We start from the raw sequence: 25,898 nt of genomic DNA on the forward strand, positions 1-25,898 counted from the left end.
AGGCAGGCGGATCACTTGATCTCGGATTACCTGAGCTCAGGAGTTCGAGACCAGTCTGGGCAACATAGTGAAACCCCCCTCTCTACTAAAAATACAAAAAAATTAATCGGGCATGGTGGTGTGCACCTGTAATCCCAGCTACTCGAGAGGCTGAGGTAGGAGAATTGCTTGAACCTGGGAGGTAGAGGTTGCAGCGAGCTGAGATCGCGCTGTTGCACTCCAGCCTGGGTGACAGAGCAAGACTCTGTCTCCAAAAAAAAAAAAAAAGTGACTATAAAGTCTTCTAGGCTTACAAAGGGATTAATAGGGGTTTGTAAAATTGAACTTAACAGGTTAATAAATTGGATTTTGAATTTCTAACTTCAATGTATTGAAATTAAATTTTAATAAATCAAATCCTCGCTGTTGAAATGTAATGTAAATCCAAGCATAACCACCTTGCCCAGGCACTAAACCAGCCCTCAGCCCCCGATTCCTAGCCCTCCCTACCAGGGGTGGGTGTGGGGTGCTCTGGCGGAGGTCCAGGCTCTGCCCTGTAGGCCCGGGTCTGACTTGCCCTGAAGCCCTCCTGCTTGCCCACGGCCTGTCTGCAGTGGGCATGGGGGGACAGAGGAGAGCAGGGGCAGCCCGGTGGGGTGAGGAGGCCTGTAGAGATGAGTGTTTTTGTTGCTGACTGGATCCCTGGCTCCTGCTTTGGGAGACCCCATGCTTTACCTGGCATGTTCCTGGGTCCCCAGCCTGAGGATGCCTCTCAGAGACATCCTCAAAAGCACTGGAAGGCTGGGAGTGGTGGTTCATGCCTGTAATCCCAGTGCTCTGGGAGGCTGATCACTTGAGCCCAGGAGATCAAGGCTGCAGTGAGCCGTGATTGCACTCCTGCACTCCAGCCTGGGCGACAGACAGGACCCTGTCTCAAAAAAAAAAAAAAAAAAATTACTCGCACCTGGTTGTTGGAGGTGCCTAGTGGCTGTGAGGTCTTTGGGGCTGGGTTTTTGTCTTCCCCGAGCTGGCCAGTGCTCCTGGGTGGGGTCGCAGGCAGCTCTGGGCGACTCCTCATTTGCAGAGTCAGCACAGGCAGGGCCCTTCTCGACAGTGGCAGCCTCGTGACTCTGTCCTGTTCTAACTAGGAGACCTTGGCCTGGGTCACCCAGAGGGCAGGACCTGGGCCACTATTGCTGACCACGTCCTGTCACTCCTAGGCCTTGAAACATTCCAGTTTAGAGACCGGAAGCCCAGGAAGAGAAGGACACACACCAGCACTCCCTGCTGCCGAGCCCTCCCCACCTGTGGACGGAGACATCCTCTCTGGGTGCTGGGATAAGCAAATCCAGGGCCAGCAGGAGGGAGAAGTGGCATACTCACGCCCAGCGGAAGCTTCTGGATCCAATGCCAGAGCCAGCACAGCAGATCTCTGTCTGTGTCCCACGTGTGGGCCCCTGTTGGCCTGGCCAGCCCTGGCCAGTGACAGTTGCGTGTAGGTGTCTGGTTGGCTGCCAGGCTGATGCTGAGCCCCGAGGCGGGCATATGTGGTGGTACATGGCCCTAGCTGTGTGTATTTGCCTTTTGCAAAGGGCTGTGCATCATGGCATCATCGTGGGTTTCATGCTTCTCTCTATCACACGGCCAACTTAAAGTACCGCAAGCTGGCCGGGTGTGGCGGCTCACATTTTGGGAGACTGGGAAGGGCAGATTGCTTGAGCCTCAGGAGTTTGAGACCAGCCTGGACAACGTGGTGAAACCTCGCCTCTACAAAAACATTTATAGATTAGTTGGTCCTGGTGGTGCATATCTATAGTCCCAGCTCCTCGGGAGGCTGTGTGGGAGGGTCATCTGAGCCCAGGGAAGTGAAGGCTGCAGGGAGCTGTGATCACGCCACTGCACTCCTGCCCAGGTGACAGAGCCAGACCCTGTCTCAAAAAAAAAAAAAAAAAAAAAAAAAAAAGAAAAAAACTCTGAAAGCAAAGGGGAGGGGCCGGCTGCCTGGCCTTGATGAGGTCAAGAGGTAGCATTTCTCCACGGTGGTGGGTTGAATGGCGGCCCCCGAAAGCTTCTCTAAGTCCTCACCCCCATACCCATGAATGCAACCATGCAACCGTATCTAGAAATAGGATCTCAGCTGGGCGCAGCGGCTCACACCTGTAATCCCAGCACTTTGGGAGGCTGAGGCAGGTGGATCACCTGAGGTCAGGTGTTCAAGACCAAGCCTGGCCAACATGGTGAGACCCCATCTCTACTAAAAATACAAAAATTAGCCGGGCATGGTGGCAGGCACCTGTAGTCCCAGCTACTCTAGAGGCTGAGGCAGGAGAATCCCTTGAACTTGGGAGGTGGAGGCTGCAGTGGGCTGAGATTGCAACACTGCACTCCAGCCTGGGAGACAGAGTGAGACTCTTGTCTCAAACAACAACAACAACAACAGCAACAACAACAAATAGAAATAGGATCTCTGCAGAGGTAACCAGGGTGAGGGTCTTGGGATGAGATCATTCTGGATATAGGGTGGGCCCTAAATCCATTGACAGGGGTCCTTGTAGGAAGAGAAGGAAGGTTGGGCACAGTGGCTCACGCCTGTAATCCCAGCACTTTGGGAGGCCAAGGCGGGTGGATTACTTGAGGTCAGGAGTTCAAGACCAGCCTGGCTAACATGGCAAAAACCCATCTCTACTAAAAATACAAAAATTAGCTGGGTGTGGTGGCACACACCTGTAGTCCCAGCTACTCGGGAGGCTGAGGCAGGAGAATCGCTTGAACTCGGGAGGCAGAGGTTGCAGTGAGCCAAGGTCTCGTCACTGCACTCCAGCCTGGGCAACAGAGTGAGACTCCGTCTTAAAAAAAAAAAAAAAAAAAAAAAAAGGAACAGAAGGGAGAGGCAGCATTGAGCCAGATGCAAGGGGTGAATGTTGAGGCGGGGCCTCCAGAAGGAACCAACCCCACTGACACCTGCTTCTGCGTTTTGAATGACGAGGCCAGAATGTGTTTCTGTTGAGTTGCAGCCTCTGATTTGTGGTCATTTTTCAGAGAGTCTTAGGAAGCTCATATGGCTGTGTGGAAAGCCTGCAGTGATAATTTTAGTCAGTATGCTTTCTTTTCTTTTTTTTAATCTTTTTTTTGGAGTCTTGCTCTGTTGCCCAGGCTGGAATGCAGTGGTGCCATCTTGGCTCACTGCAACCTCCACCTCCTGAGTTCAAGCAATTCTCTTGCCTCAGCCTCCCAAGTAGCTGGGATTACAGGCACCTGCCAACACGCCCGGCTAATGTTTGTATTTTTAGTAGAGATAGGGTATTACCATGTTGGCTGGGCTGATTCTTGAACTCCTGACCTTAGGTGATCCGCCCACCTCGGCCTCCCAAAGTGCTGAGATTACAGGTGTCCGCCACTGTGCCAGCCTTATTTTCTAACTCTCTTTTTCTCAGACCAACCTTAAAATTGATGAATATTCCATCAGCTCACCTGACTGGGCCTACAGAGAAGCCTGGGCTGGAGGCCGGGTGGGTGGGTGCTGGCCCGGAGGGAAGTGCTTGCTGCAAAACCGCCTGGTCAGGGAGCCCCTCGGGTGCTGGGAAACTGACGGTGAGCAGGGCTGGTCTGGCCTGTAGAGCCGGGGGGCATTGCTCCACGGGGGTCTGAGGGAGCCCGGAGGCTGTAGACTCCTGCTCCGGGGCTAACAGGAGGCCTGGAGTAGCAGCATCTGTAGGTGGAGGAACAACAGGATTTTCATGGCACCTCCCCACCCCTCCCCCAGCTGGTGTCACCTGCTGTATGGCTCCTGTGTGGCTCTGGGCATTTGGGGAGGTGGGGGGCATTTACTGATGACTGATGGTGCCTGTGGGAGTGGACTTGGCGGTACTGATGAGGAGACACAGGACAGAATGGGGGACATCCTGACATGCCCTGGAGCCCCAGAGGCTTCATGACACCCCCCACGTTGTCCTTGGGGTGCACCTTACACACTGAGGCCTGGTAATCATTAGGTGTTCCTTAGGATCTAGGTTTGTCTGGGTGTAGCAGAGCCCCCAGCCACGCTGTTCCAGACAGAGTGCTAGCCATCAAACTGTTCTGAGGAGGGGGGGGAAAGGCAGGAATTCAACATCCTGCCCCAGACGGGCACACGTCACCTCTGTTACGGGGTGAATTTTGTTTCCTAAAAACACATATGTTAGCTGGGTATGGTGGCTCACACCTGTAATCCCAGCACTTTGGGAGGCCGAGGCAGGCAGATGACCAGGTCAGGAGATCGAGACCATCCTGGCTAACACGGTGAAACCCTGTTTCTACTAAAAATACAAAAAATTAGCCGGGTGTGGTGGCGGACGCCTGTAGTCCCAGCTACTCAGGAGGCTGGGGCAGGAGAATGGCGTAAACCCGGGAGGCGGAGCTTGCAGTGAGATTGCGCTTCTGTACTCCAGCCTCGGAGGCGACAGAGCATGGACTCCGTCTCAAAAAAAAAAAAACCCACATATGTTAGGTCCTAGCCCCAGTGCCTCAGGATGTGACCTAATTTGGAGGATTGTGGCAGATGTAATTAGTTCAGATGAGGTCACTAGGGTGGGCCCTAATCCAACAGGACTGGTGTCCTTTTTAGAAGAGGAGATTATGGCCTTACGCAGTGGCTCGCACCTGTAATCCCAGCACTTTGGGAGGCCGAGGCAGGCAGATCACTTGAAGCCAGGAGTTCCAGACCAGCGTGGACAACACAGTGAAACCACAGCTCTAGGTCAGACACAGTGGCTCACGCCTGTAATCCCAGCACTTTGGGGAGGCCAAGACGGGCAGATCACAAGGTCAGGAGATCGAGACCATCCTGGCTAACATGGTGTGAAACGCCATCTCTACTAAAAAATACAGAAAATCAGCCGGGTGTGGTGGCAGGCACCTGTAGTCCCAGCCACTTGGGAGGTCGAGGCAGGAGAATGGCATGAACCTGGGAGGCGGAGCTTGCTGTGAGCCGAGATTGCGCTGCTGCACTCCAGCCTGGGCGACACAGCGAGACCCCATCTCAAAAAGAAGAAACCACAGCTCTACTAAAAATTAAAAAAAAAAAAAAATTAACTGGATGTGGTGGCAGGTGCCTGTAATCCCAGCTACTCAGGAGGCTGAGGCTGGAGAATCACTTGAACCCCGGAGGCGGAGGTTACAGTGAGCTGAGATCACGCCATTGTCCTCCAGCCTGGGGGACAAGAGCAAAACTCCATCTCAGAAAAAAAAGAGGAGATGAGGACACAGAGGAGCATCCTGTGCAGACCCAGGGAGAAGATGGCATCCGTAAAGCCAGGGAGAGAGGCCTCAGGAAGAGCAGGCCTGGTGGACATCTGGATTTGGACTTCCAGCCTCCAGGACTATGGGAAGACAAATGTCTGTGGTTCCAGCCGCCCAGGGTATGGGACGCTGCAGGGCAGGCCCAGATCCAATCTCTCTGCATATTCTGTTGTCACCAGGCAATGCCTAGCTGCAAAGGAGGCTGGGAAATGTAGTCTTGATTCTGGGCGGCCACATGCCCACCAAGTCAGGAGAGCAGCTACTGTAGAAGGAGGGGAGACTCAGCGGCAGTGGTGGACTCGCAGTCTCTGCCGTCGCAGCGCGTGTGCAGGTCTGCAGAGCACACAGGGTACGTGCTGCTTCCTGCTCATTGGGTAGCCATGTGACAACCGAGTCCCTGGGAATTAAACCAGCAGAGAGCTCAGCTCTGCAGGGAGGTAATAAAGGTGTCCTGCCATCCCTGCCAGGCTGAAGCAATCAGCAGTGCTGACGCTCTCTGTATATTTGGAGTGCCAGAGGCTGTGGGTTTTTCCCTTCTTTTTTTTTTTGAGAGTCTCATGTCACTCAGGCTGGAGTGTGGTGGTATGATTTTGGCTCACTGCAACCTCCACCTCCAGGATTCAAGCAATTCTGGTGCCTCAGCCTACCAGTAGCTGGTATTACAGGTGCCCACCACCATGCCCGGCTAATTTTCATATTTTTAGTAGACATAGGGTTTCACTATGTTGGCCAGGCTGGTCTCAAACTCCTGACCTCAAGTGATCCACCTGCCTTGGCCTCCCAAAGTGCTGGGATCACAGGTGTCAGCCACCACGCCTGGCCAGCTGTGGGATTTTTCTTAGTTTATATTCTTTCACTCTTCCTTTTAACGTTAGAATTCCCAGAGCTGGGCCAGGCGCAGTAGCTCACACCCATAATCCCAGCACTTTGAGAGGTCAAGGCATGGTCCTGGGCTGATGCGATTTGCTGCTGCGGGAGAGATGGCCAGGACAGTGGCTTCCCTTGGCATCACCAGTGAGTGAGGCCACAGAGGTTCGTGACAGTCCTGCAGCCCTACTTTGCTGCCAGGCTGGCTGGGCAGGGGAGCAGAACGGGTGTGTGCTGCGCATCCACATGGTGTGGTTGGCGTCTGATGGTGTGGAAGTCCAGTGCGGGATAGTCAGGCTGGCAAAATGGGTCACACCTCAGAACTGCCTTGCATGCTCTTAAAAACCCCAGCACTTAGGCTGTACACCCTGGCCCATCCCATCAGACCCTCTGAGGGTGTCACTAGTTATCAGCCGCTCCACTGGTCTACCCCTTGGGTTAGGAAGGGGCTCCCAGGATTTCCACGTCGCCTTCCTGTTACAGTAGGTAGCCAGTCAGACATGAACGGGGCGGGAGAGGGCTCCCCCGCTCCCCGCTTCCAACCAGGAAAGTCAGTCGACCATCAGGTGATGGTCAGGGAGCTGTTTGTTTGTTGTTGTTTTGTTCTTTTTTTTTTTTTTTTTTGAGATGGAGTCTTGCTCTGTCACGCAGGCTGGAGTGCAGTGGCGTGATCTCGGCTCACCGCAACCTCCGCCTCCCGGGTTCACACCATTCTTCTGCCTCAGCCTCCCAAGTAGCTGGGACTACAGGCACCTGGCTATCACCGCGCCTGGCTAATTTTTTGTATTTTTAGTAGAGACGGGATTTCACTGTGTTAGCCAGGATGGTCTCGATCTCCTGACCTTGTGATCTGTCTGCCTTGGCCTCCCAAAGCATTGGGATTACAGGCGTGAGTCACCGTGCCCGGCCTTTTTTTTGAGACGGAGTCTAGCTCTGTCACCAGGCTGAATTGCCTGGCTGTTTGTTTTTGAGAGAGCCTCGCTCTGTCGCCCAGGCTGGCTCACTACAACCTCCATCTCCTGGGTTCAAGTGATTCTCCTGCCTCAACCTCCTGGGTAGCTGGGACTACGGGCATGCACCACCTTACCCAGCCAATTTTTTTTTTTTTTTTTTTTGAGACAGACTCTCGCTCTGTCACCCAGACTGGAGTGCAGTGGTGCAATCTTGGCTCACTGCAACCTCTGCCTGCCTGGTTTAAGCAATTATCCTGCCTCAACCTCCCAGGTAGTTGGGACTACAGGCATGCACCACCATGCCCTTCTAATTTTTTATTTTTATTTATTTATTTATTTATTTATTTATTTATTTATTTTATTTGAGATGGAGTCTCGCTCTGTCACCCAGGCTGGAGTGCAGTGGCACGATCTCGGCTCACTGCAAGCTCCGCCTCCCCAGTTCACGCCATTCTCCTGCCTCAGCCTCCCGAATAGCTGGGACTATAGGTGCTCACCACCACGCCCAGCTAATTTTTTGTATTTTTAGTAGAGACTGGGTTTCACCATGTTGGCCAGGCTGGTCTTGAACTCCTGACCTCGTGATTCCCCTGCCTCAGCCTCCCGAAGTGCTGGGATTACAGGCATGAGCCACTGTGCCTGGCCTTGACTACACATCTTATGCAGGAGCTTAGGGGGCTGCCCCTCTGTTGGCCCAAGGGTCCCCTGAGCAGGTATCCCCCACCAGAGGCTGCTTGGGACAGACCTTGATGATGTCATCACCCTTCTGCCTAGTGAGGTGTCTGGCCTCCTTGGCCTTGGTCACCCCCAACTGCCCTTCTCCTTTGAGAGCAAGGGGCCCACTGATGTGGCTGCACCCCCACAGCCTCAGAGGATGGCCCTGAGAGCCTGTGAAGGTGCTGGCCCTGTGCAAGTTACACATTTCCAAGCCTTTGGCAGGAAGGGTCTCCTAAGGAGAGGCTGGGCAGGTTCAGTCCCTGAGTCCACTGAGCCCCTTTCTCTGCATTATGTCCAGGGATTTCTGGCTTTGTAACGATGTTTTAGGGGCCGCCCTGCCTGTAGCTTCCAGGAATTTGGCCCAGCAGCAGCCAGAGGGACCCTGGGCTGCCAGGCCGGCTCAGTTGATCCAGACACCGTGGGTGCCGCAAGGGACCCAGCTGTTGCCCGGGGCCTGTCTCTTGGAACCCATCTTACATGTGTTCTGTGGGGTTTTGTTGACAGAAACTCAGCTTCCTGCCATTCACAGGTGCCCGTTCTTCCCCCTCAGGTATGATTGTGGGTGTGGATGTCTTGGGGCCTGACTCTCCCAGGATCAAGGGCTGAGCTGGGCGGGGGCTCTTGGGAAGTGGGACTTAGGGTCCCAGGTTATCAAATGTACCCCATGCCAGTTCTCTGTGCCCTGCACAGCACTCCAGCTCTCCCGCCAGACGTCTGGGGAGGCTGCACCTCCCACCCTCATGGCTGCTTTGCTGCTGTCTGGGCCCAGCTGTGAATGGCTTTGCATTCCCCCAGCTTTGCGGTGGTGAGAAAGATGTGCGGTCATGGCGGCTCCCACCCTCCCCACGATGAGCACTCAGGAGCCTGAGCTCATCCTCTCCTTCTTCAAGTGGGCTGGCTGTACCTGAAGCACCCACCCACCACAGAGTTCCAGAATGCACCCCTCATGCCTCCCACCCTTCCATGGCAGGGGACAGTCAGTTCTCACAGCTTTCCCTGAGCATGTCAGTCCTGGGGACCGTAGGTGCTCAGATGATCATGGGGGGCCACGGGGTCTGAGCATGCCACCTCACTGCCTGAACTCCCGTGAGTGCCCAGGGCCCAGCTGTACATGGAACAGGCTGCCAGCCCCTCTTCTGGAAGGGTCATTGTCTGCGACACACACCGGAGATGATGACAAGGAAACTGGGTCATTTGTAAAACGGACAGGTTCAGGTCTGGGTAGGACCCAGGGCATGGCCAGCTACCTCTGCAGGGGCTGTGTGTTGGGGAACCCTGCTGCAGTGAGACAGCACCTCCACACCTCAGCTCGGAGCCGCGGCCTGTTTCCCTTCATGATGCACACGTCGGGCTTGCATCTGCGGACCCTGGTTTCCCCACGGCTGTGGATGAAGGAAAGCGACTCGTCCCCACCTCTACCCTTGGGAACAGTACTGTGACCTTGAGTGGCTAAAATATGACAAACGTTCAAATAACTTAAAAAACGGCCTGGCGCGGTGACTCACACCTGTAATTCCAGCACTTTGGGAGGCTGAGGCGGGCGGATCACGAGGTCAGGAGATCGAGACCATCCTGGCCAACATGGTGAAACCCTGTCTCTGCTAAAAATACAAATAATTAGCCAGGCGTGGTGGTGCACGCCTGTAATCCCAGCTACTGAGAAGGCTGAGGCAAGAGAATCGCTTGAACCCGAGAGGCGGAGGTTGCAGTGAGCTGAGATCATGCCATTGCACTCCAGCTTGGGCAACAGAGCAAGACTCCGTCTTGAGAGAAAAAAAAGAGAAAGAAACTGAGGCTGGGCACAGTGGCCTGTAATCTTAGCACTTTGCGAAGCCAAGGCGGGAGGCTTGCTTGAGCCCAGGAGTTCAAGACCAGCTTGGGCTGGTCTAGTGAGCCCCATCTCCACAAAAAATCAGAAACCTAGCCAGGTGTGGTGGCATGCACCTGCAGTCTCAGCACTTTGGGAGCCAAGGCAGGAGGATGGTTTGAGCCCAGAAGGTCGAGGCTGTAGTGATTCATGGTTGCACCACTGCACTCCAGCCCGGGAGACAAAGGGAGAGACCCTGTCCCTAAAATTAAACATAAATAGGCCGGGCGTGGTGGTTCACGCCTGTAATCCCAGCACTTTGGGAGGCGGAGACGAGCGGATCACAAGGTCAGTAGATCGAGACCCTCCTGGCTAACACAGTGAAACCCCGTCTCTACTAAAAATACCAAAAAATTAGCTGGGCGTAGTGGCAGGCACCTGTAGTCCCAGCTACTCGGGAGGCTGAGGCAGGAGAATGGCGTGAACCCGGGAGGCGGAGCTTGCAGTGAGCCGAGATCATGCCACTGCACTCTAGCCTGGGTGACAGAGCGAGACTCTGTCTCAAAAAAAAAAAAAAAAAAAAAAAAAAAATCAAAAAGAAAAATAAAATTAAACATAAATAAATAAATAAACAGGCCAGGGATAGTGGCTCACACCTGTAATCCCAGCACTTTGAGAGACACAGGCAGGCGGAATGCTGGGATTACAGGAGTTCAAGACCGGCTTGGGCACCATGGTGAAATGCCACCACTACAAAAAATAAAATAAAGAAAAAAGAAAATAAAAAAAAGAAAAAACTGTTTCCTAGCACTGCACACTCCTGAAGCTGGCCTCTCGCTAGCCGAGGAGTGGCAGTGGTCAGGGAGGTCCACACAGACTCAGGCCCAAGGCTGGGACTGGAGTAAATGATCTGGAGGGCTTGTGTGTCTGCAACAGCAACGGCGCTGGAAGGAGGTGGGGATTCTTTTGCATGGGTCCCTCTGGGACCCCTCAACACTCTTGCGTGGACAGGAGGACGTCTGTGGGAGTCCCAGAGTTGGCACTGTGGAGGAGTCTTCCGAGCGGGCAGAGGGGGACGCCTGCCAGGCCCAAGCCCTCCTGTGGGCAGCCCCTGCAGCCCCCACATTGCCCTGCTCTGTGAGTGGCTGCTGGTGGGGGGGCACAGTGGTCTGCTTGTCTCGGTCTTCGGCACTGCCACTGCCAATGGGAGCTCGGATTAGGCACGCCAGCCTCCTGGCGCCCAGAGCACACACTCTGCCCATGCGTGTTAGTGGATGGTCCTCGTGACTCTTGGGACTGTCCCGGAGAGCAGCCCAGGACCCCTCACATGGCACAAGACGCTCTTGTGTCCAGAATGGCCTTTATTTGTCATCAGGGATAGGGGAGGGAAGCTTCTTAGTGGAAGGGAACAGCTGAAGGATGAATGGCCCCGGGACCACTTTCTCTGCCAGGAGGTAGCACTGGGAGGGGATGGGGACCCTGGAGGGGCGTACCCTCCTCCAGGAAGGCCTCTGCCGGGTCGGCTCCGTGACTCTGTCTTGGAAAGTGATCAACTTGGTTGCCTGACACCGACTGGGGTCTGTCACAGATCTTGATTTTCCCCAGGAGTTCTGGAGGCCCAGAGCCTGGGTGTGGCATCCGGTTCATTGGGGAGGGGCATGGGTCCTGCCCCCACCTCCTAGCCGGGCTCCACCAGGGCTAAGCTCTCATCTGGGACTGTGCAAGTGAGCCAGGGTGGGGCAAAGTCCTGGCTGGTGGGTCTGGGCCAGTTCCAGGTACAGGGTCCAGATCCCCCCACTCCCGGAGGAGGGAACTTCCTCTTCAAAGCCATCTGGCTCTGGGAAGGACAGCGAGGCAGGGCCATCTGCTTCCGCACTCCCTGGGGTCTCTTCCTGGCCTAGGCCCAGAGCTGTGCAGCCTGGCCCAGAAGGTCCTCCCTCCCACTGCGTCCACGGGGGGTCCCTAGGCCTCCAGCTCGCAGCGGTGCAGAGGGCCGGGGAGCAGAGGGGGCCCTGGCAACAGTGGCAAAAAGTCCTGGCACCGAGGGACTGGATTCCACAGTGAGCTGCAGCCCCGGCCGCCATCACTGGGGTGGGGTGGGCGGTTGTTTGTCTGCAGGCCCAGGTGATGTGGTGGGGGCGCCTGGACTGCCACACAGACCCTGGGTTAGGTTGGGCACGGGGCCCGCCTGGCCCCCAGCTCGGGGACCGCAAGAGATGTGGCCCTGGCCGCTCAGGGCGGCAGAAGGGGCGGCTCAGTCCCAGTCTCAGGATACTGGGCTGGGGGAGGGTTTCCTCCCCAAAGGCTGTCCCGAGGCTGTGACCCCTTCGCCCAGAGCCCCGGCTTCCTCCTGGCGCCGCCCTCCCGGCCCCGGCCCACTCCGGACAAACAAGGCCCTGGCAGCGAAGCCCCTCCGCCGCCCAGCGCTCACAGGTCGTTTATTCCAAGTAGGAAAACGGAGACCTGCTCGGGGCAATCTAGGGGGGCCGACGCCCAGGGCGAGGCTGCAGCGTGTGCCTGCGTGGTCGCCTCTTTTGCAGTGACCACCAACAATGAAGACGGCGGCTGTCCTGATCACGCAAGTTCCCGCCCGGATCCACGCCCTTCCCGTGGGGGACGCGGGCGGCAGCGCCAACCCGGCGCGGCACCGGGACGCGAACCCGCGGCTCCAGCGGCTCCGTCCGTGGCGTCCGCCTGCAGGGGGCGCCCCCGCGCCTGCCTCGACCGGCTCGTCCCCGCGCCGCGGACGCGCGCGCGCTGTCTCACGCGACACCCGCCCCGGCCGCCGTCCGTCGCAGCTCGCGTGCGTGCGCGTGTGTGCTAGTGCGGGCGTCGTGCGTGCGCGCGCGCGGCGGCGCAGAAAGCGGCGCTGGGAGCCTGAGGCGGCGGTGGTTAGGCGGCTCCCCGGCGGCTTGTCCGCGGCGCTGAAGGCGACCGTGCTCCCCGCTTCCCGCTCCCAGCGCTTCTCCGCCCAGGCCCGCCAGCGGAGGCCGCTCCCGAGCGCCGGAAGATGCCAGCCGTGTCCAAGGGGGACGGGATGCGGGGCCTGGCCGTCTTCATCTCCGATATCCGCAACTGTGAGTGGCGGGGGCGGCGCGGGGCGCGGGGCGCGGGGCCGGGGCTGTGGCCGGGGCCGCAGGCGGCTACGGGGTCTGGGAGCGGAGGTCCGGGGTGGGGGCTCGAGGCGGGGGTGCAGGTTGCGATGCGGGCGGGGCCCGGGGCCTGAGGGTGCGGGCGGCGCTCGGGGTCTTGGGGTACCGGGTCTGGGAGTGCGCGCCAGGGTGCGGGGTGGGGGTCCAGAGTTTGGGGGTGCGGACTGCGCTCAGGGTCTTGGGGTATCGGGTCTGGAGGTGCGGGCCAGGATGCAGAGCGGGGCCCTGGGTCTGGGGTGCGGGGTAGGGGGTCCAGGGTTTAGGGGTGCAGGGTCTGGGGGTTTAGGGTACGGTCCTTCATTCACATCTTCACTCCCGTTTGCTGGTCCGCGCGGGGGGCTGCGGCACCGCCAAGGGGGTTCCGGGCCAAGACGCCCCTCCCCAGTATGATGTCACCTCGGTCTTTCTAGTACTGGAGTGTTTAACCCAGCATTTTCCAAAACGGCGTGGATTTTAGCTCTGGGAGCAGAAATCTGGAAATCGGTGTCTTCCTAGGAAACAGCTTTGTGAGCTGGGTTCTGGCGGCTTATTATCCCCTGATTAGATCTCACCCACGACGATTAAAATGACTCATTCCCGGAGGGAATCTGGACACGAGCAGGCAGTCAGCAGTCGGGGTGTGGGATGGCCTGGCTGCCTGCTGCTCCAATCACAGACCTCGTTCTCAACCCCATGCGTGTCCCCTCGGGGTGGAAAAAATCCACACCAAACCGTGAAACAAGCCAGGAAGGCTTGGCCTGTTAGGAGGATGTGCAGGGTGGCGGGGTGGGTGCACCAGTCCACAAATTAATTTGACTTTGGTGTGCAGAACCTTCTCTTGAAACAAAGCCAATTTCCTGTCTGGTGTGTTCATTTTTTTCCTTGTTATCCAGCAAATAGTTGACTTCATGGTTTTTTGTTTTTGTTTTTTTTGAGACAGGGTCTTGCTCTGGCGCCCAGGCTGGAGCGCAGTAGTGCCATCACGGCCCACCCAGCCTCCCAGCTCAAGTGATCCTACCACCTCAGCCTCCAGAGTCGCTGGGACTACAAGCGTGCACCACCACCATTTTCGTGTTTTTTGTAGAGATGAGGGTCTCGCTGTGTTGCCCAGGCTGGTCTCGAACTCCTGAGCTCAAGTGATCCACCTACCTCGGCCTCCCAAAGTGCTGGGTTTACTGGCGTGAGCCACTGCACCCTCATAATTTTTAGTGTATATTTTGAGGAATTTTTGTGATCTTCCCTTTGAATTCTCATCTCCTTAGACTGGGTGGAGGATCAGGAGGATGGTCATTCTCCCACACTCTGTGTAAGGGTAGAAGTCCATCTAACCCTTCCCCTACTCTTTAAAAAAAAAAAAAAAAGCATAGAGCTGGGTGCAGTGGCTCACACCTGTAGTCCCAGCACTTTGGGAGACCAAGGCAGGTGGATCTTTTGAGCCCAGAAGTTTGAGACCAGCCTGGGCAATGTGGTGAGACCCTGTCTCTACAAAAACCATGAAAATTAGCCGGGCGTGTTGGTGTACACACCTATAGTCCCAGCTACTTGGGAGGCTGAGACAAGATCACTTGAGCCCAGGAGATCAAGGCTGCAGTGAGCTGAGATCGTGCCACCGTACTCCAGCCTGGGTGACAGAGTGAGACCTTTGTCAAAAAAAAAAAAAAAAAAAAAAGGCTTAGAAACACAGCCTCAGATCAGCACTTTTATGAGTAGCATTTTTTTCTCTTGCTTTGTCACGTAATGAGACTAACATGCATTTTGTAAAACTAAGTGTGTGTATTATTTGTTAAGGGGACTCCTCGGGACAAAGGCTGAGCACTGTTAAGTTAGCTGCGATGTCTGTCCTTTCATTTTTGAGGAAAATTGTGTTAGGCAGGACGATGAGATTGGAAGGCATTTCCTTAGACAACAAGTCACCCGCTTGTTAGATATATTGTCTGTGCGAGGGCCTGCGTTTGACAGGATGGCGCCTACCACAGGGAGTGCAGTACAGCCGTCCTCCCTTATTTGTGGTTTCACCTTCTGAGGTTTTAGTTACCTCTGGTCACCTGTGATCTGAAAATAGGTGAGCACAGTACAATAAGATATTTAAAGAGACCACATTCATGTAACTTTTATTACAGGATATCATTACAGTTCTCTTTTATTATTGGCTGCTGCTAATCTCTTATTGCGCCTAATCTGTAAGTTAAACTTTTTCCTAGGTATGTGTGGGAAAAAAGCAGCTTGTATAGGATTTAGTGTTATATGAAGTTTCAGGCACCCACTGAGGGCCTTGGAACGTATTCCTGTGGATATGGGGAAACTGATGTACTCTATATATACTTGACTGTGTAGACCAGACTTTCTTCAACTCAGCAGAGCTGACATTTGGGGCTGGATCACCCTTTGTTGTGGGGGACTGTTGAGTACCATGTAGCAGCACCACATGCCTCCGTTGTGATAAGGAACAATGCCTCCAGGCATTGACAGATGTCCTCTTAGGGCTAAGTTGTCCTCCGTGGAGAACCACTCATGTATCCCGATGAATGAGACAGCCCCTCCCCTGAAGGAGCTAGCAGAAGGAGCGGCGCTTCGTCCTAGCTGGGGGAGCCAGGTCTCTTTAATACGGCCGCCTTCTCGGAATTCTCGTTGCGACGTTGCTGTTGGATGGCCTCTCATCAGCTGCAGTACTCACCGTTCTCCCTCTGGGCAGTGGCTTCAGCTTGTGGTGCTGTTTTTCACCCGTGTGGCTGCATCTCCCCCGCTGCCCTCTAGGGTGGGCTCTACAAGGTGGGCACCCTGTCTCGCTCATCACATTATGGCTCCTGCTCTCCTCATGGTGAGCGTCTGGCATGCGAGCTGTACCCAGTGAATGGGTAGATGAGCGAGCCAGAGAAGACCTCACAAGGAGGGTGATTCTTGGGCTGGTTTTGTCCAATGGGCAATTCAGGCAGGAGACCAAGGTATTTGAGGAATAGCAAATAATTAATGTATATATGTATTGAATTAATTAACGTGAGCTGGTGCCTGGAGATGGGATTGGAGGGCCAGCCAGGGTTTGAGCTCATCTGAACCTGAGCTCCATGTCCCAGGCAGAGAGGTCCCCGATTCCGCTTTCCCTGGCCAGCTCTGATTTTGTGTGCAGTTTTCCTCTCGTGAGGGTGAATGATAGTAGTCGTCGGGCCCTGTGGAAAGAGGACTCTAAGCTGACAGCCAAGGCTCTTGACCCTGACTCTGCCTCTTAGCAGCTGCATGAGTGGAGGCCACTGGCCATGGAGCCTCACTTTCCACAGTGGACAGTTGAAGGGGTGGATTTAGAGCTGAGATATCATTAAAGCTGCATGAGTGGAGGCCACTAGCCACAGAGCCTCAGTTTCCTCAGCTGACAGTTGAAGGGGTGGATTTTGAGCTGAAATATCATTAAAGCCTGTTTGAGCTCCAAATTTGCATCTTTCTGACTAGTTTCTTAAGTTTTCCTCCTTTAGCCTGGGCAATATAGTGAGACCCCTATCTTTACAAAAGAAAAAAAAGAATTAGCCAGGTGTGGTGGCACGCACCTGTGGTCTCAGCTACCCAGTGGACTGAGGTGAGAGCATTGTCTGAGCCCTGGAGGTTGAAGCTGCAGTGAGCTAGGATTGCGCCACTGCATTCCAGCCTGGGCAGCCTGAGCAACAGATTGAGAGACCCTGAGACCCTGCCTCAAAAAAAAGTTTTTCTCCTTCAAGACCCAGTGCCAGCTGGGCGCGGTGGCTCACACCTGTAATCCCAGCACTTTGGGAGGCTGAGGTGGGCGGATCACCTGAGGTCAGGAGTTCAAGACCAGCCTAGCCAACATGGTGAAACCCCTTTTCCACAAAAATGCAAACATTAGCTGGGTGTGGTGGTGGGCGCCTGTAGTCCCAGCTACCCGGGAGGCTGAGGCGGAAGAATCGCTTGAACCCGGGAGGTGGAGCTTGCAGTGAGCCAAGATCGTGCCGTTGCACTCCAGCCTGGGTGACAGAGCGAGACTCTGTTTCAAAAAAAAAAAGAAAAGCCCTGTGCCAAGTATCTGAGGGAGTGGACAGGGAGCACGTGGACACATGAGCTAAGGATGCTGTATTTTCACTTTGAGTAACCCACTCCCAGCAGACTGGCTTGAGGCGTTACTCCTCTTAGCAGAGGCAGCAATGAACATGCTCCAGGATTTGAAAAGGGGCCTCGTGCCAAGCTCTGCCCCTCAAAGTTGTAGCTTTTGTGGCTCAGGTAGTGAACTAACTTAATATCTCCTAAAATTAACTTCATCCGAATTTCTGATTGACTTCAACCCAGCGACCACTGCATTTTCTCAGTATGAGTTCAGCGTGTGAAAGTTAATAAACTGTGTCTTTTTTTAAAAATTGGCATTAAAAAATCCTAGTCCTTTTATTTAGTCCAAGTTTTAGAATCTTTAGTTTGAAATAATTACAGCTTTACAGGAAGTTGCAGAAAATGGACAGGGAGATCCCTGGCATTCTTCACTCTACCTTTCTTTCTTTTTTTTTTTTTTGGAACAGAGTCTTGCTCTGTTGCCCAGGCTGGGGTGCAGTGGCATGATCTCAGCAGCTCACTGCAACCTCTGTCTCCTGGGTTCAAGTGATTCTCCTGCCTCAGCCTTTTGAGTAGCTGGGATTACAGGCGAACACCAACACACCTGGCTAAATTTTGTATTTTTAGTAGAGATTGAGTTTCACCATGTTGGTCAGGCTGGTCTTGAACTCCTGACCTTATGATCCGCCCACCTTGGCTTCCCAAAGTGCTGGGATTATAGGCGTGAGCCACTGTGCCTGGCGCCCTACCTTTCTTAATGTGGACATCTTGCATAACTACAGGACATTTTCAACACCAGGACACGGACGCTGGTATACACCACCAGGCTTATTCAGATTTCATTAGATCTACATGCACGTGTGTGTGTATGTGGTTCTATACAGTTTTAGCACCTGTAGCTTTGTGTGACCCCCTATCTCACTCAAGATACAGAACTGTACCATCATCACAAAGCTACCCTTTATAGCCACACTCCTGAGACTAATCTGTTCTCCATCTCTGTAATTTTGTGATCTCAAGGATGTCATATAAATGGAATCACATCATACGTGATCTTTTGAGATTGGCTTTTCTTTTTCTGTCAGTGCAGTCCCATCGAGGTCCATTCAGGCTGGTGCATTGATTGGCATTGTATTTGAGCAGAAGATACCAAGAAAACAAAATAACTGCTGAAATTGGGAAAACAAGACAATAGTTATTTGCTATTTATTCAGTTATTTTGGAACTTTCGTTTGTTTTTTCACAAATGACATACCTGCAGAGGAGAGTCGTATCTGGCTTAGTTAATGCATGTCTTTATGCATTGCTGTTGACATGCTGACACTAGAATGTTGTTGGAGAGACACAACGCTGCTGAAATGTTGTCAGGCTCTGAGAATTGACTGCCGAACAGTCAGGACTGCGAGGAAAGGGAAGAAGTGATAATCCTTGTGAGCCCGGTCAGTTTGCCAGGAACACAACTTCAGGCAGGAAATGACCGCTTTTATTTCCCTGCATGTGGTGCTGGTGTGGTGCAAGTGCTTGGAGGCGTTTTCTTTAATCCACCCAGGTCCTCACATGAAGGGGAAACAGATGGAGAGATGTTATTAGCAAGATGGCAAAAATGAATTTCCATGCTCTTGAAGAAAGTGGTGCAGTTTTGCTGCAGGTTTCACGATAAATTAGAATAATTATCAGTGCTCTGCTCACTGTGGTTGGCATAAAACTCGGTCCCTTCCGTTTCTTGTTCTTTTTTTTCTTTTTTTTTTGAGACAGAGTCTCGTTCTGTCACCCAGGCTGGAGTGCAGCCTCCGCCTCCCGGGTTCAAGTGATTCTTGTGCCTCAGCCTCCCGAGTAGCTGGGACTACAGGTGCCTGCCACCACGCCCAGCTAATTTTTGTGGAGACGTGGTTTCACCAAGTTGATCAGGCTGGTCTCAAACTCCTGACCTCAAGTGATCCGCCTGCCTCGACCTCCCAAAGTGCTGGGATTACAGGCGTGAGCCACTGTGCCCAGCCATTTCTGTTAACTTTCTTGAAATTAGATACCTTTGAATTGTGTTTCAGCGTGACTAAAGTTAAAAAGATTTTATTTGTTCATGGAATTCCAGTTATGGAGTCATAAATTAGATATGGAGAAACTGAACACTAAATTTTAAACTCTGCTTAAACTTCAGTGTAAAAAACATAAAGTTGTACTGATTTTCGTGCATGGGCGTGAAGATCAGAATCAGAGTTGGTCAGTCTGCTTTTGCATTTCTTAAATAACCTTCACAGTTAAAAGCTCATTTTGTCCTTTTGACTGTACATTCCTAAAAAGCGCTGACTTTTAGAAAAGAATGCTCTTCTTGCATGTCTTCTTTTGCATGCTTCTGCATAATTTGTGTTCCTTAGAAACCAGTGTAGGAAGTGTGTCATGGTGGCTGTGGAGAGGAGGAAGGAAGTCTTTGCTCATGTTGGATTTTCCTCGCCAAGGTTGGTGGTCACTGCTTCTGGGACATCCTGGTTCTCTTCGCAGTGTTTCCAATCTGGCTGCTCTGAAGGTCGGGATCACTTTCTTTTATGACAAGTTGAAGTGTCCTGGTGATGAACATACTTTGTGCCAGATACTTACTATTACTTCTCTTTCCTCTTAAAATGACTTACACTCAGTTACTTTTGGTAGCAATCTGTGTCAGGGTTTTGTAGTCGAAGAGTTCCTGGAAAGGCTGTCATTGAAGGATTAAATGGCGTTTCCGTGGCTCTTAAAAAAATCAAATAGGCCGGGTGCTGTGGCTCATGCTTGTAATCGCAGCACTTCGGGAGGCCGAGGCGGTTGGATCTCCTGAGGTCAGGAGTTTCAGACCAGCCTGAGCAACATGGAAAAACACATCTCTACTAAAAATACAAAATTAGCCGGGTGTGGTGGCGCATGCCTGTAATCCCGGCTACCTGGGAGGCTGAGGCAGGAGAATCGCTTGAATCTGGGAGGTGGAGGTTGCAGTGAGCCAAGATTGTGCCACTGCACTATAGCTAGGGTGACAAAGTAAGACTCTGTCTCAAAAACAAAAAACAAACAAAACCCCAGAAATGAACAGTTTTTACCAGGCCACGTGATGTCTCAGATTATAAGACCACATTTGCTGATTCTGGCAGCATGTTCCTTCTTCAGAACCTTCCTGACTTTGGCTTGAAAGTTGAGCTGGTTGAAACGTCTTGAAAAGCAGTACGTGCAGTTTTGTCACGAGAGAATTTCTGGGTGGGCGGGATAGGTTGAGGTGGGTGTTCCCATGTAGAAGTGGGGGCTGAAGCTGTGTGGTGAGATGAGCTCTTTGCTTGGGACAGGGTTGTAAGGGTCTGGGCAAGACGCACAGAAGAAATAACATGTGAGTAGGAAGCAGCCCTGTTGTAAAATAGTGCCCTGGAGACTTGAATTGGGAAGAGGACCAAGAAGAGTGTGAGGCAGTGAGATGCCCAGCACCAGGGCGGGAGAGGCGAGTTCCAGTGACTTGTGGGCACCTCAGGAGCGGGGATGACCCGAGAGACACAGGGAGCTTGGAACCACCCTTCTGCATTCAGACATCACTTCTGCCATCTTTGCACGCTTTTTCCTGAAACATTGTTGGCGGAGGGGAACTTGTATCTTCTGTTCAGTTGATTCTTGATTTTAAACATTTGTTGCCTTTTGGAGCCAGCATTTACCCGGTGATTGGAGTGTGGGAATGGTTGGGGGTATCAGGGCTTCTGCAGGCTGGGAAGGTGGCAGAAGCACAGGGTACAGGGGTGGGCTGAGGGGCTGGTAGGTGCTGCAGGATTTTAGGAGGGGTGCTGTGCCCACAGCTGCCGTGTGTCCCCAAGTCCTGACTTCCCTGCTAGGTTCTTTCTGCCCCGTGTAGCTCCCTTAGCCCCGCCACCCCATACCTCAGGGGACTCCAGGTCCAGCGGCAGACCTCCTTAGGAACAACACTTCTAGCCGGGGAGGGGAGGTTTGGGTCAGATCCTGATTCTGCTCTCCTTTGTTTTCCACTTTTAAATTTTTTATATTTATTTTTGTTTTTAAAATTTAGAGACAGGGTCTCACTATGTTGCCCAGGATGGTCTTGAACTCTGTGGCTCAAGTGATCCTCCCCCGTCAGCCTCCCAGAGTGCTGGGATTTATAGGTGTAAGCCACCGCGCCCCGCCCTTTCCCACCTTTTCAAATTGCAGCCCTGTCAAGAGCCTGGAGTCTTTGTCTTTGCCTGAAATCCAGACTCCGAGTTGTGATGGTTTTGTGTTCATCTCTGTTTTTTTTTTTGAGACGGAGTCTCGCTCTGTCGCCCAGGCTGGAGTGCAGTGGCCGGATCTCAGCTCACTGCAAGCTCCGCCTCCTGAGTTTACGCCCTTCTCCTACCTCAGCCTCTGAGTAGCTGGGATTACAGGCGCCCGCCACCTCGCCCGGCTAGTTTTTTGTATTTTTTAGTAGAAACGGGGTTTCACCGGGTTAGCCAGGATGGTCTCGATCTCCTGACCTTGTGATCCACCCGTCTCGGCCTCCCAAAGTGCTGGGATTACAGGCTTGAGCCACCATGCCCGGCTTGCGTTCATCTCTGTGCTTGACTTCAAGACACTCCCGTTTACCTTTCTTCTCAGCCACCCTAAGCTTTGGTGTCTGTCTGCGGGTTTGCTTAAAAGTATAGAGACCAGGCCGGGCGTGGTGGCTCAAGCCTGTAATCCCAGCACTTTGGGAGGCCGAGGCCGGCGGATACTGAGGTCAAGAGATTGAGACCATCCTGGCTAACACAGTGAAACCCCGTCTCTACTGAAAATACAAAAAAAATTAGCCAGGTGTGGTGGCGGGCGAGTAGCTAGTCCCAGCTGCTCGGGAGGCTGAGGCAGGAGAATGTTGTAAACCTGGGAGGCAGAGCTTGAAGTGAGTGGAGATCGCACCACTGCACTCCAGCCTGGGCGACAGAGCGAGACTCCATCTCAAAAAAAAAAAAGTAAATAAATAAAAAGTATAGAGACCAACAGCCAACATGTGTTGCCTGGCTTTTGTTTTGCATTGTGGGGTATTTTTCTTACCTTTAAAATCCCTCTGATGGCAGCACAAGGGTGTAATGCGGATTACTTAGCGTATGTAAAGAACTTTGAGCTCCTTGGGGCAGGCGGCACTGTGTTAGGATTTGTGTTTTGCTTTTTCTGTGGACTGCCTTCATGTTTCATGTAACGTAGCTTAAATAGCAAGTACATCTTTTTTTTTGGAGACGGAATGTCGTTCTCTCACCCAGGCTGGAGTACAGTGACATGATCTTGGCTAACTGCAGCCTCTGTCTCCTGGGTTCAGGCATTTTTCCAGCCTCAGCCTCTGGAGTAGCTGGGATTACAGGAGTGTACCACCACGGCTAGGCGCAGTGGCTCACGCCTGTAATCCTAGCACTTTGGGAGGCCGAGGTGGACGGATCACGAGGTCAGGAGTTTGAGACCAGCCTGGCCAATATGGTGAAACCCTGTCTCTACTAAAAATACAAAAATTCCCCGAGTGTGATGGCGGGTACCTGTAGTCCCAGCTACTTGGGAGAATCGCTGGAACCTGGGAGGTGGAGGTTGCAGTGAGCCAAGATTGCACCATTGCACTCAAGCCTGGCAACAGAGCAAGACTCTGTCTCAAAAAAAAAAAAAAAAAAAAAGAATATAGTTTAAGAAGTTAATTATAAAACATTGTCCCTTCCTTGCCCACATTTCTTTTTTTTTTTTTGAGATGGAGTCTCGCTCTGTCACCCAGGCTGGAGTGCAGTGGCGCGATCTCTGCTCACTGCAAGCTCCGCCTCCCGGGTTCATGCCATTCTCCTGCCTCAGCCTCCTGAGAAGCTGGGACCACAGGCGCCCGCCACCATGCCTGGCTAAGTTTTTTTTGTATTTTTAGTAGAGATGGGGTTTCACCGTGTTTACCAGGATGATCTCGATCTCCTGACCTCGTGATCTGCCCGCCTTGGCATCCCAAAGTGTTGGGATTACAGGCGTGAGCCACGGCGCCCAGCCGCCTTGCCCACATTTCTAAACCCGAGTCAATTATTTTCTTTTTTTTTTTTTTTTTTTTTTTTTTTTGAGACAGAGTCTCGCTCTGTCGCCCAGGCTGGAGTGCAGTGGCCGGATCTCAGCTCACTGCAAGCTCCGCCTCCCGGGTTCCCGCCATTCTCCTGCCTCAGCCTCCCAAGTAGCTGGGACTACAGGCGCCCACCACCTCGCCCGGCTAGTTTTTTTTTTTTGTAGTTTTAGTAGAGACGGGGTTTCACTGTGTTCGCCAGGATGGTCTCGAATCTCCTGACCTCGTGATCCACCCGTCTCGGCCTCCCAAAGTGCTGGGATTACAGGCTTGAGCCACCGCGCCCGGCCAATTATTTTCATTTTATAGCTGTTTATTCTTAAAAATTTACTTTAAAAATGATTGCTTGTTAAGTCTAAATTGCGTGTTCCTACTATTTATGGGGGTTCTTTCCCCCATTTAGTCATTACTTACCTTTTTTGAGATGGAGTTTCACTCTTGTCACCCAGGCTGGAGTGCAGTGGTGGGATCTCAGGTCACTGCAACCTCTGCCTCTTAGGTTCAAGGGATTCTCCTGCCTCAGCCTCCTGAGTAGCTGGGCTTATACAGGCGCCTGCCACCACTCCTGGCTACTTTTTTGTATTTTTAGTAGAGACGGGGTTTCACCATGTTGACCAGGCTGGTCTTGAACCCCTGACCTCAAGCGATCTGCCTGCCTCGGCCTCCCAAAGTGCTGGGATTACAGGCATGAGCCACTGTGCCTGGCCTATTTATTGATGCCTTACTATAGAAGATGAGTCTTTTAACTCTTACTCAAGAGTCTCTTCTCCTGTACTCGTATATGTGTAATATTTTACTTGATTGATGTCTGAAAATACTGTTCTCAGCCGAGAATACCAGTTCAACTTTTGGTTCAATTTTTAATTTTTTAAAGAGTTAACCATTGCCTTTTGTTTTGCTTACCTTTTTTTTTTTTTTTTTTTTTTTTTTGAGACAGAGTCTCGCTCTGTCACCCAGGCTGGAGTGCAGCGGCCCGATCGCGGCTCACTGTAACCTCTGCCTCCCGGGTTCAAGCGATTCTCCTGCCTCAGCCTCCTGAGTAACTGGAACTACAGGCGTGTGCCACCTGCCCAGCTAATTTTTGTGTTTTTTTGTAGAGATGGGGTTTTGCCATGTTGACCAGGCTGGTCTTGAACTCCTAACCTTAAGTGATCCTCCCGCCTTGGCTTCCCAGTGTGCTGGGATTATAGCCATGAGCCACTGCGCCGGCCAGTGTCTGAAATTTTAAGACGATCTGCCCAAGTGTGGCATTTGGTGGCCTTATTCAGTCTAGAAACTCATGTCTTTTGGGCTAGTGGAAAATATTCTTGTTATATTTCCTTGCTAACCTCTTCTGTTTCATTTCACTTTCTCTTTTCTCAGTATTTCTCTGTGATAGTTAAAATTATACCTCTTAGTGTAGATTTTCCTGCCTTTCTGTCTCTCGTGTTCTGTTTCCATGACTCTCAAGTTTGTCCCGTAGCCCTTCTTTTGCATTTTTAATTTCTGCTGTCACTTTTATAGCTTGAGAGCTTTCTTATGACCCAAGTGCCCCTTTTTTGGTGGCATCTGTTTCTTCAAGCTGTGTTTTATCTCGTCTGTGCAAAGGTGTTTCCTTTGACATTTCCTTCTGTGCATTGTCTCATTGCTTTGAATGCCTTTTGTGTAGGTTTGTTTAGTCTCTGGCCCGTGCTGTGAGGTTCTGAGCTCTCACTTTGTGCTTGGTGGCCAGTGGCTGTCCACTCATGTTTACTGGTACCTGCTCACCGGAAGGGCTTTGGCAGCAGCCTTCGCTGCAGGGTGAGGTCTGAGGGGAGCCTGAATGCTAGTTCAGTTCTTCCAGAGGACTCACGACTCTGTTCTCTTGCTTGGTGAGCAGGTGGGTGTTGTGAGTCCGGCTGCCATTATTCTGGGATGGGGTATCTCACCCTCGGGGAGCCTGTCACTGCGCTGTGCTGCTCTCACGGGACCCCTTGCTCCACACTTAGTGGAGCTCAGAGCTTCTGTGTTCTCACCTTTCCAGCTTGTCTTTTGCTGAGATGGGGGCCGAGGGGCCTGCGTGGCCACAGGGTCTCATGGAAGGCATCTGCTGCTCCCTGTACAGACTTGAGGCCCATCCTCCTGACATCGGTCTCCTGAGGTTCCTTTCATTCTCAAGCCTTTTCAGGTTCTCTGTTGGAGACGGTTTGCTTCTTACTTGTCTTCCCTCCTGCAGGTAGCTGGAGTGCAGCTTGCTATCCGTGGCTGAGTCAGTTACTGCTTGACCATTGCTTAGCAGTGTCCAGGATTGTGATAACTGTATTGTTATCTATCTATCTATAACTCTATTGTGATAACTTTATCAGTCCTTGATGACTGATTGTTTCTACACACATGCCCCTGCCCCCATTTATGACTTGTGATATACTCTTGGTTTATCACTGCCTGAGAGAAGGCCTTGGGGAGGAATAATTTGACTTTATGTAATTTTTATTTTTTTTAGAGATGGGGTCTTATTATGTTGCCCAGGCTGGTCCTGGACTCCTGGCCTCAAGTGATTCTCTTGCCTCAGCCTCCCAAAGTGCTGAGGTTACAGGCATGAGTCACTGCATGTGGCCGCTTTCTTACTCTTTTTTTTTTTTTTTTGAGATGGAGTCTCACTCTATTGCCCAGGCTGGAGTGCAGTGGCGTGATTTTGGCTCACTGCAACCTCTGCCTCCCGGGTTCAAGTGATTCTCCCACCTCAGCCTCCTGAGTAGCTGGGACTACAGGCGTGTACCACCACGCCCGGCTAATTTTTGTATTTTTAGTAGACGTGGGGTTTTGCCATGTGGCTAGGCTGGTGTTGAACTCCTGACTTCAAGTGATCTGCCTACCTTGGCCTCCCAAAGTGGTGGGATTACAGGCATGAGCCACCGTGCCCGGCCTCTCATGCTTATTGAAGTAATAATACCTGACTTTTAATCAAATTTGGGCAGGTGGTTCTGAGAGCTTGTGTGGCATGTATTTCTAAGTGGAATTTTAAATAGAATTTAAAATTCTATTCATTTAAATAGAATAGTGACTCGGCATTTATTCCTTATCTGAAGTAAGCAAGTAGGAAGGACCTTGTTCCCTGTTCAAGG

At 52.5% G+C, this 25,898-nt stretch overlaps 2 protein-coding genes across 12 annotated transcripts in view; one reads left to right on the forward strand and one right to left on the reverse strand.

The window, feature by feature from the left end:
- The window catches only part of POLR2L (RNA polymerase II, I and III subunit L), a 627,758-nt gene that overhangs the window by 76,126 nt on the left and 525,734 nt on the right, over positions 1-25,898 (reverse strand). The window lies entirely within an intron of this gene.
- Positions 12,398-25,898, forward strand: part of AP2A2 (adaptor related protein complex 2 subunit alpha 2) — an 86,211-nt gene continuing 72,710 nt past the window's right edge. The window contains exon 1 of one of the 2 annotated variants that reach the window (XM_050757849.1): positions 12,398-12,677. In XM_050757849.1, coding sequence (XP_050613806.1) covers positions 12,611-12,677 — 67 coding nt within the window. In that variant the 5' untranslated portion in view covers positions 12,398-12,610. The remainder of the gene's footprint in view (positions 12,678-25,898) is intronic. The other variant, XM_050757850.1, reaches the window with a different exon arrangement.

This window comes from Macaca thibetana, chromosome 14 (genome assembly GCF_024542745.1).
Source record: "Macaca thibetana thibetana isolate TM-01 chromosome 14, ASM2454274v1, whole genome shotgun sequence".
NCBI lineage: Eukaryota > Metazoa > Chordata > Mammalia > Primates > Cercopithecidae > Macaca > Macaca thibetana.